This window comes from Panthera uncia (assembly GCF_023721935.1).
Source record: "Panthera uncia isolate 11264 chromosome B3 unlocalized genomic scaffold, Puncia_PCG_1.0 HiC_scaffold_1, whole genome shotgun sequence".
Lineage (NCBI taxonomy): Eukaryota > Metazoa > Chordata > Mammalia > Carnivora > Felidae > Panthera > Panthera uncia.
Genome location: NW_026057582.1, coordinates 112,418,850 through 112,428,985, shown reverse-complemented (window position 1 = coordinate 112,428,985; position 10,136 = coordinate 112,418,850). Strand labels below are relative to the sequence as shown.

General features: G+C 55.7%; 1 protein-coding gene across 2 annotated transcripts in view; it reads left to right on the top strand.

Moving 5' to 3' along the window:
- The window catches only part of STOML1 (stomatin like 1), an 11,933-nt gene extending 2,953 nt beyond the window's left edge, over positions 1-8,980 (top strand). For both annotated transcript variants that reach the window (XM_049613854.1, XM_049613853.1), the window contains exons 2-7: positions 987-1,093; positions 2,021-2,170; positions 2,479-2,682; positions 6,705-6,900; positions 7,371-7,583; positions 8,058-8,980. In XM_049613854.1, coding sequence (XP_049469811.1) covers positions 2,042-2,170; positions 2,479-2,682; positions 6,705-6,900; positions 7,371-7,583; positions 8,058-8,251 — 936 coding nt within the window. In that variant the 5' untranslated portion in view covers positions 987-1,093; positions 2,021-2,041 and the 3' untranslated portion in view covers positions 8,252-8,980. The remainder of the gene's footprint in view (positions 1-986; positions 1,094-2,020; positions 2,171-2,478; positions 2,683-6,704; positions 6,901-7,370; positions 7,584-8,057) is intronic.
- Positions 8,981-10,136: the final 1,156 nt, after the last annotated feature.

Genomic DNA, 10,136 nt, shown 5'->3' with positions numbered 1-10,136 from the left:
CCCCCCCCCCCCCCCCCCGGGATCAGATCCCACATGCCTCAGTCTGAAAACCGAACCCTCCTGTAATGATAGCTGACCCTATCCCAGGGTTTCTTTCCTGCAGTAGCCACAGGGGTCAGAGCCAGGCAGTATCCTGGGGCCTGGAGAGCCCAGAGGGCATGGTGTTCCTGGGAGGTCTGAGCAGAGGCTCCTGTCTGCCTCTTGTCCAGCCTTGGCATGGGAAGGAGAGCAGAGGATAATCATCCTAGATTCTGGGGCTTTCTCAGCTCCACTTTTCATTCTGGGCTCTTGGTTCTCCAGGGGCCAGGGCCTCTGTCTCAGATGAGCCTATCTTCCTAGTTCCCACACCCCATCCGAAGCTGCTTCAAGTGAAGCATTCAGTAGTCCTTAGGGCATTAAAGGGGGTGCATGGTGAGCCTGAGAAGAGAGAAGAACATCTTCCCTGTCATCCATGGCTCCTGTTGAGCCATTAGTGCTTTATCCCTTTAGGCTAAGGTATTATCTGCAAAAGGAGGCCCTGAAAGCACGCTTCTGGGGCTGATGGTAGAGGAGGAATGTTTTATACCACCAGCATTCAGTTCAACCCAGCACAGTGTGTACAGATGCCCAGGTGCCCCTGGCTCTGTGCTTCACATAGATAGCAGGCTATATCAGACAAGGGAATTGGTCCAGATACCCAGAGAGGAGAGCGTCACATGGATGGCTTCTCACATCTAATGGCTGTTGCCTAGCAGAGACTAGGCCTTGTGGAAGTGGGACTCAGACAGATTAGTTTTGATGTGTGGGAGGAGGGAACATCCTTAACTAGCATCTGGTTAAAGATACGGGAGTATTAGGCAACGGAGAGCCCTGAAAAGGAAAGAGCTGGTGAAGGGGGGGTGGTTGGAGGTGGGCAAAAGGTGCCCTTGACCAAGTTCATTCAGCCTGCCGCTATCCTGCCAGAACCAGTTGGCGTTCCTTGACCGCCTCTGCTCTCTTGTCCCCAGATGCGCCCCAGAGCTGGCCTTCCTACCTCTGCCATGGCCTCATCAGTTTCCTGGGGTTCTTGCTGCTGCTGATTACCTTCCCTGTTTCCGGCTGGTTTGCCTTGAAGGTAAGGCTGGCCGGGTTACCCTCAGGGTGGTTGGGCTGCACTGAAACCTTTGGTGTTGTTAGATGAATTCCCCATCCTCTATCCACTTCCTCTAAATATTACATTATCACACCCCGATGAAATGGGCTAGTCAAGGATGGTTCATTTGCATCTTTCAGATGAGGAAAGTGAGGCTCAGACTTGCCCAAAGTCATACTGGGTGCCAGTAAATGGTCATCAAGCCTTCCCAATTTCCCAAGTCCTGGGGTCTGGACACTGGCTTTATGGTACACACAGATATCTTTGCCATACGTTCCTTTCTTTGGGTCAGGCTAAAATCTGAAATGAAAAACACTCAACTTGGCTCAGCAGGTAATGAGTAGTCGGAATTCAGGCCTGGTTCTCAACAGGGCTGGTGTAGAGGGGAAAAAGATGAACTATAGTTAAGGATCACATCTGAGAGCTGCAGTGAAGGTGGAAGCCCAGGAAGGCCTTGCTCTTTGTGTGACCCTAGGCAATAATAGTCAACTTTTCTGGAAAGCCTTTGGGTTTGGTGTGGTCTGGAAGGAAGCCTTAGAAGGTCCTAAATCCTGGTCCTAAAACTGCCACTGAAACAACTGCTGTGTGACCTTAGGCAAGTCACTTTGCCTCTCTGGGCCTTCATTTCTCAATTTGGACATATTTACTTCTGAAATTGGGAAAGCCTTTGCTTGGGGTTGGAGTCATTCAGAACTACATCCAAATCTTGCCTGTTTCACTCGGGGGCTCTGAGATTTTTGAGTAAGGCATTTAACCTCTCAGAGCCTTGGTTTTCTCTTCTAAAAAGATCTAAGGATAACTGACACCAGCCAAAGCAAGGGAAGAGAGAGGCGAGGGAGGGACCCTGCCAGACATTGTTGCCTGCCTACACTCAGCATTTTCACCCCTTTCCCTCGCTCTCGTGAACAGATTGTGCCCACCTATGAGCGGATGATAGTGTTTCGACTGGGCAGGATCCGCACCCCTCAAGGGCCTGGCATGGTTCTGCTCCTGCCCTTCATTGACTCCTTTCAGCGGGTGGACTTGAGGACACGAGCTTTCAATGTCCCTCCCTGCAAGGTGAGGGGCTTCTCGGCTCCCCTGGACAGAGGGAGTGGGGGCTTGTGCAGAATGTATTGTGGGAGCGGTACCTTGGTGTACGAGTAGCCATCAGGGGTGGGGTCGGGGGAGTGACCAGAAAGTCAAGGATGGAGGTTGGAAGGATATCCTTGCTTCGTGTACCTAACACCATGCACTTGGGGACATGATTTTCCCCTTCAGGAGCTAGGTCCCATGCGGGTGGGTCAAGCTGGGTGGTCTCAGTGGGCCTGACCTACCTGCAGCCCCAGCCCTTTGAGTGTCCCCTGTCTCACGTCCTCCCCCAATAGTTGGCCTCTAAGGATGGGGCTGTGCTGTCTGTGGGGGCCGACGTCCAGTTTCGCATCTGGGACCCGGTACTATCTGTGATGACTGTGAAGGACCTGAACACAGCCACGCGCATGACAGCCCAGAATGCCATGACCAAGGCCCTGCTCAAGAGGCCTCTGCGGGAGATCCAGATGGAGAAGCTCAAGATCAGTGACCAGCTCCTGGTAGGCAGCTCTCACACGGTAGAGGTCAGTGGTGGGCACGTGGGCCTGGCTCTGCCTGCCAGAGCACTTTGAGCAAAGCACCGGATCGCTCTGGGCCTCAGTTTACCATATGTCCTAACTTTTGAAGAGCCAGTGGTCTGGGTGGGACTGTGAGTTGAGGAACAGAAGACGGGTGCAGACCAGAGTGGTCTTGGCGAGCCCATCTTAAAGAGGCAAAGGGGCCCTGGAGGGGAGTGGCCTGCCAGAGATTCCTGGGTCCTGCCTCACTGCTGGGGTTTTACCCTGCCATGCCCTGCGGGCACTGCCATGACCACACTGCGCCTCACAGGCAGGCGGGAAGGTGAAAGGAGCAGGCCTCCTGCCAGTCACCTTCTGGGGACTTCTGTGCTCGTGTGCAGCATGTGCATTTTGGGGGCCTTGTGTTCCTTGTTCAGGACAGAACAAAGGGACGTCGGGACCTGGGGACCTTTTTCCTGCCTCTTCTCCATGTGTGAGTAATTATCTATACCAGAATTCCCCTCATGTCCCTTCTATGACAAGATGGGGTGGAAGTGAATACACATGTGGCAGCACGTCCCCTGCTCCCCATGCTTACCTTGTGCTTTGTCCCGTGTCCCAGTGGACCGTGGATGAGGTTTCCCCTTGTTCCCCTTGGCTCTGTTTTACCCCGGAGACTTGGGGTGAGAGGACAGGAGGGGTGGGGTAATGCCAATCCCTTCAGGAAGTGAATCAACCACGTGAGTGAAACTCCTCGGGAAATCCTACTGCGATGGTGACTGCAGCTGTCACATGCAGAGCATTTTCTAGTTTACAAGCCCCTTTGCCTGCCCAAGCGTAGCTCTGCTTTACATCTTGCTGTGAGAGGGCCTATTATTACTGTTTTATTTTGGAGGGAGGAAACTAAAGGCTCAGAAACTTTTTTTTTTTTTTTGATGTTTATTTTTGAGAGAGAGAGCATGAGCATGGGAGGGACAGAGAGAGGGAGACACAGAAACCGAAGCAGGCTGCAGGCTCTGAGCTGTCAGCACAGAGCCCAATGTGCGGCTTGAACTCACAGACCCCGAGATCACGACCTGAGCCAAAGTCAGACGCTTAAGTGACTGGGCCACCCAGGCGCCCAGGGCTCAGAAACAATTTGAGATGCCTTCTAAGAGTCACAGTCAAGGGCAGAGCTGGCCTAGAGCCAGATCACCTGCCCTCTCACCCCCCACACCTCCATCTTCTACAATTGAGAACAATTTTTATTTATGAAACCACATGCCATTTTAACGTGCTTTTCAGAGGAGAAAACTGATCTCAGTCATTGCTGTCAGGAGCAGGGTAGGGGAAGAAGCCAGAAAGCCAGGCATGTTGTGCAACAAAGCCAAAGAGAGGCAGTTTGGGGGAGTCAGTCCCACACCAGGATGTTAGTCATTTAGGGCCTGTTGCCCAGACTGAGTTGGCGCCTGGTAGAGTAGGGTCAGGGCCTGTGGTTAAAACGAAATCCCGAGAAACCCGGCATGCCTCCCCAAAGCCCTGGGTCAGGCATAAATGTCTCATTCCCACTCGCCTTTTTGCCTACTTCTCCCCTGGAGGGGTGCACGCTCCCCACTGTCCCTTGCCAGGCCCTCCCTTAGCTGCTTGCTCACTCTTCCTGCAGGCCGATTGCTTCCCCTTCACCACCCACCCACCCCTTGTCCCTCTGCCACAGCCTCGCCTCTTGCTCCTGGGGCCGGGGGCGGGGAGGGGCAGATGCTCCAGGACAAGAGCCCTTTCAGCACCTCCAGCGTCACCCCTTCTACCTCCTCTACATAAGTGCTATTTTCCCTGCTTCACTGCCAGCTTCCTCAGAGACTCCGCCCTGCCAGGGCAGTGCTCTGGGCCCAGGGCTCAGCTCCTGCCTCCGCTAGTCCTCCCTCCTCTCCTTTCTGTGTGGGCAAAGGCTCATCCACCACCCCAGCCCTTACTGGCTCCCACCTGCCTCTCCCCTGCCCTTCAGCAGCCGGTCCTCAGTTTAGGCTTCCTCCAGGCCCCTAAAAGAGATAGCCCCTTCTGCTAGCTCTGGGGGCGTTTCTCAGTCCTACTCTCGCTTCACCTGGCAGTAGCCTTTCACTCTGTGGACCCTCCTCCTCTCACTCTCAGACCCTCTGCTTCCCTTGGCTTCCACTATTCCACAGTCTGCTTGTCCTCCTTGCTTCCAGCTCACTGCGTTACTCCTTGTTCTCCTGCCCTTCAGTTTCCAAGTTTCTGGCGTTGGCCTCCTCTTGTCTGGGATGGCCTGGGAGAGCTCGTCCACCCGGGCTTTGTGCTACCTCTGGACACTATTTACAATCCTCTGCTCTAGCCCTACTCCTGTGCCGGGGACCCTATTTATCCCCAGTTTATCCCCTGTTGGACAGTTGGCTCTTCCATAGTTATCATCCCTCCCCTAGCCACCTCCAAATCTGTGTCTCCCTCTGTGCCTGCTGTCTAGGTGAACACCTACACTCACGATCCACACGGGAGCCCACACCAGAAATCTGACTCCTCACTGCCTTCCCTCATTGCACATCCAGGCAGCCACCAAGCTTACTGGTTGTTTCTCTAGTGTCTTGCTGTAGCTTTATATAGTTTCCAGAGTTGTGCTCTGTCCTCTGTGTACCTTGGCTGCACAGCCACATCTCTGCCTGACACCAGATCCGAATCACTTCTGCCTGCAATTTGAAACAATGTCTTACCTGGACTCCATGCCTCCACCTTCAGCCCCCTTCAATCCAGTGTCCACACAGCAGCCAGGAGGATCTTCCCAACAAGCAAGTCTATCACCTCCCTGCTAAACTCCTCTCTGGGGCTCCTTGTGTGTCAGAATAAATCCAAGTGAACCGGAGCAATCCACCCTGAGCCCTCAGCTATCTCCAGTCTCCCAGCCCACACCTGATGGTCCAGCCTAATGCACCTATGGTTACTCACACCTCCTCAAACATTCCAGGTTCTCCAGTCTGGGCTTTTGCACATCCTGTTCCCATTGCCTGGAAGAGTCCTTCTTTTGGGGTTCCCGGGCCCATTTCCAATGTGGGGGAAGGGGGGTTCCCCCCACACTACACCAAGCGATTTTTAGACACCAGTAGAATGCCCAAGAATTCAGCTCAATTCTGACACTATCTACCGGGAGACAGCATCATCAGACCCCATGGGTTGAGGGCTCAGTCCCACAAGACTGCCCCCCACTCCCCACTAAAGATGCCAGTCATAAGCCCCAGGCCGTTACGGTGCTTATGACCAACCAGATACAGACTGGACCTGGGTGACCAGTCTGGGTGACCTTCCTGGGTTCTTCTGCTAGAGCGGCTCCCAGAACTCTGGGAAACACTTAATGTTTGCCAGTTTATTAAAAGATACGATAAGATATATGAATCAACGGCCAAAGAGATACACGGAGTGAGGTCTGGGGAAGGGGCATGGAGCTTCCACGGCCTCCCCAGACACACCATTCTTACCACCCTCCTGGTGTTCACCAGCCTGGGAGCTCTGGAACCCAGTCCTCTTGGGGATTTTATGGAGGCTTCTGAGGACTGAAAGTTCCAATTCTCCAGTCACATAGTTGGTCCTCCTGGCAGCCAGCCCCCACCTTTGGGTGGGGTCCAAAATCACCTTTGCTGTCAGAACTAAAGACACCTTTATCACTTTTCTCACAGGCAGTTCCCAGGGTTGTAGGAGCTGTGAGCCAGGACCAGGCCAAATGTATAGAAATATTTTGATGATTTAAATGATCAAATGTATATTTCTTACAAATCATAACATTGCAGCCCTCCTTTCCCTTAGGCCCTTTCACCGGCTTGACTCCCCTCCAACCAGCACCCATGCTCCTTCCCTGGACCTCACCAGGTTGCTCACCACCAGCTGCGCACTGCTGGGTTGTAACGGCTCTCATCCTGTGTCCCCTGGAGGAGCTTGGCCCATAGGGAGTTGTCCCGGGAGGCTGTGGGGCCTCTGGGCCAAAAAAAAAAGGTGCTCCCAGAAAGGCTTGTTGATTTAATTCCATTTCTCCCCACGCTTTTTTCCAGCTGGAAATCAACGATGTGACCAGGGCCTGGGGGCTGGAGGTGGACCGAGTGGAACTGGCAGTGGAGGCTGTGCTCCAGCCACCCCAGGACAGCCCAGCGGGGTCCAGCCTAGACAGCACCCTCCAGCAGCTGGCCCTCCACTTCCTGGGAGGAGGCCTGTCCTCGGGGGCAGGAAGTGCCCCACCCCCAGGGCCAGGTGAGGAGCCCCGGGGGAGGAACTGGGCGGCGCTCAGCCAGGCTCTCAGCTTGGTGTCCTGCCCAGGCGCGGCTTTGCCGCTTATTCCCTTACGGAGTTCGGCACCTGTGTGCAGTGCACCCCTGCCCAGCTGCTCAGCCAGCCCCGCTGGTGAAGCAGACCGAGCTAAGCAGCAAGAAGAGCCCAGGGACCTGAGTGTGTAGAGGCCTTCGGGAGCCTCTGTGGCAGGAAGTGACCGCACCTGGGAAAGAATTTGACTTTCAGGGCTGGAGTAGCTGAGAAACAGGCTCTGGGGATTAAGGCTGAAAACGTAAGGGCTACTTCTTAGAGGAGGAAGCTGAACTCAGGCCTGAAGGGCATATAAGAGGAAACTGCCACGAGAGGTACAGAGGTGACACTGGTCCTGACCTTGGCAGCACACTGACTTTCTTCTCTCTGCCTCCTTCCCCAATCCTGTTGGCCACGCCCAGCGGACACCTTGGAGATGGTGAGCGAAGTCGAGCTGCCTGCCCCTCACGGCGGCGCCGGGCCCAGCCCGAAGCAGCCTGTGGCCGAGGGGCTGCTGACGGCCCTGCAGCCCTTCCTTTCAGAGGCCCTGGTCAGCCAGGTCGGGGCCTGCTACCAGTTCAACGTCCTCCTGCCCAGCGGGACCCAGAGCATCTACTTCCTCGACCTCACTACAGGTGCCACTGCCTTCCCCGCCCTCTCCTTCACACCCACCTCCCACCCTGGTGGTCCTTTTTTAAATTGCCCCCTGCTCCTGCCAACAGTTTAGTCGGGGGCTCAGACACCACGCGCAGACAGCGATTATCTGGGCCTTTGTCTCCCTGCCCTGTCCTGGCCAGCGGGACAACCTAGACAGCCGAGCTTCCTACACCAAGAGCCCCACACATAGTGCAGGCCCACTGCACGCCAGGCTCTCTGCTGAGCATTGCGGTGTGTGAGCTTAGCTACTTCTCACCAAGAGCGTCTGATTTCGGGATGATCAGCATCCCTATTTCACCAGTTTAGAAGCTAAAGCCCTGAGTGGTCACACACACTTAGAACCCGCACACTTTACTACTTTCCACTCCCCCCCAGCGGGACATGCTAACCCCGTCTTCCCCCTGCTGCATAGCTGTCCCTCTACTAATATTCAGTTTTCTTTCCCTGCACAGGGCACGGGAGGGTAGGACACGGGGTGCCTGACGGCATCCCTGATGTGGTGGTGGAGATGGCTGAAGCAGACCTGCGGGCCCTTCTGTGCAGGGAGCTGCGGCCCCTGGGGGCCTACATGAGTGGGCGGCTAAAGGTGAAGGGCGACCTGGCCGTGGCCATGAAGCTGGAGGCTGTCCTCAGAGCCCTGAAGTAGCAGCCTTGGCTGACTGTCCATAGCCCAGCCCCAAGTCTGGCATCAAGCCAGGGGGGGCATCTGGGAGGAGGAGGCACCGGTGCTGTACCTTGGATTGTTGAAGCCTTGAGAAGTTTCAGCCTCAGCCAGGAGCCAGTGAATGGAGGCTGGCAGACACCAGACTCTGGGAGAGACTAAGTCAGGCTGCCCTGCCTTGCTCACCTACAGTGGTCTTCTGAACAAGCCTTTGCCCGTCCTGGTCCCCTGCTGAGTGCCCACCCCCGAGCTGAGTACACAGTGTGATGACAAGAGAGCCAGGCCTGCTTCGCTCTGCTGGCTACCTGAGTGGAGAGGCAGGGCCCATAGAAACAGTTTGACCATAACTGTTTGGTCCCAGTGTGAAGGAGCAAAGCATGTGGCTCAGGTCCAGCTCCAGAGTGGGGATCAGAGACGTGGAGTCGGGGAGAAGGAAGGCAGCCATCAAGAGGTCACTGCATGGCGGGGATTTGGGGGTTGGGCTGGGCCTGCCTTCCTGGTTGCAGCCTAGGCCCAGGCTGCTGGGTGGTGGGGATGGAAAAGCGTGGGGCCTGCTCTGCCGCCGGCCCTGCTCCTGAAGACGTCTTGACTAATCCGCCAGCTCCGTCTTGCATGCTTGACGGGCTGGGGCCCAGGGCAGCATGTTGGAGAGCCCTGCTGTTCTGTGCTTTTTACCAGAGGTTTGCAAACCACCAATAAATGTGCTGTTTACAATGTATTGGAGAGAAGTGGGGGCACGGGGGTGGGCTAGGGGGCTCCCAGAGGCCATTTCCCTGCTGCCCCCCTGGGCAAGGACGAGGGTTTGGAGGCTGACACACCCTCAAGGTACACTTGAACCACCCACAGTTCCCCTTCCTGCCAAGGGTTTCAAAGACCCTGGGGCAGGTGCTGGGCACTCTGTTCCTCTTTAGGGTAGAAGTTTGCTGGGAAAGAGAGGGAATGGGTGTGTCAGAGCTGGTGCTGCAAACAGCCTCCTGAGGGGCAGGGTGGGGGTTCTGATCACATTCAGGAGCCCCTGTCAGCTCCCCTTCTTGTTACACCGGGTCACTGTTCTCCACCAGCACAAAGGAAGGAAACAGAAGGAACTGGGCCTGGAGGCCTGGCCTGGGCTTTCGCCCCGGGAGCCCAGCCCTGCTTTCTGCTCCAGTGGTCCAGCCCAAACCCCAGGGACTCCAGAGAAGGGGCCTTTTACTTCTTCAGCCCTAAGAAATGAATCTCACTTCCTGGATAGGCTTATGAAAAAAAAAAAAAAAAAAAACCACAGAAATCCGGACCTCCCCTTTTGAGAGCAGCCTCAGGCTTGTCCTCTGGCACCAGGCCTTTCCCCTCGGGGCCCTACCCAGCTCCCCTGGCACCAGGCTCCATCCAGTTTTCCCCTCGGTTCCTGCCAGTGCCTGCCTTTCCCTCCTCCTGTAAGTCCTCCCAGCATAGACTGCGTGGCCTTCGGGTTCAGGTTTTAGCTACAGGGCCCCAACCTGGAGAGCCAGAGCCCCCGCTGGTTGCCCCTGCTCTGCCGCTGCCCCTCACCTGGAGGCCACCCCGCTAGCCAGGGCTGTTAGAAGCCTTCCCTCGAATCCTTCCTCTCCCGGTCAGCCACCCTTCTGGCACCCCTGAGGCCTAGTGGGGCATGGGCCTCTGCTCTCGACTGGGCCCCCTCTCCACTTCGGGGCCGTCATTGTGGCCCTTCCCCACTGTGTCACTGTCCCTTGCATAAGTGCCTGCTCTCCTTGCCAGACCTTGAGCTTCATGAGTGAGCTATTTACCTATTGCTTCCACCACTGCTGCGCACAGTGCACCAAGAGTTCATGGGAACGCCCAGGCATCTTCCTCAGGAAAGCTTAGAGGAGAAACTGAAACTCAGGTGTTCTTT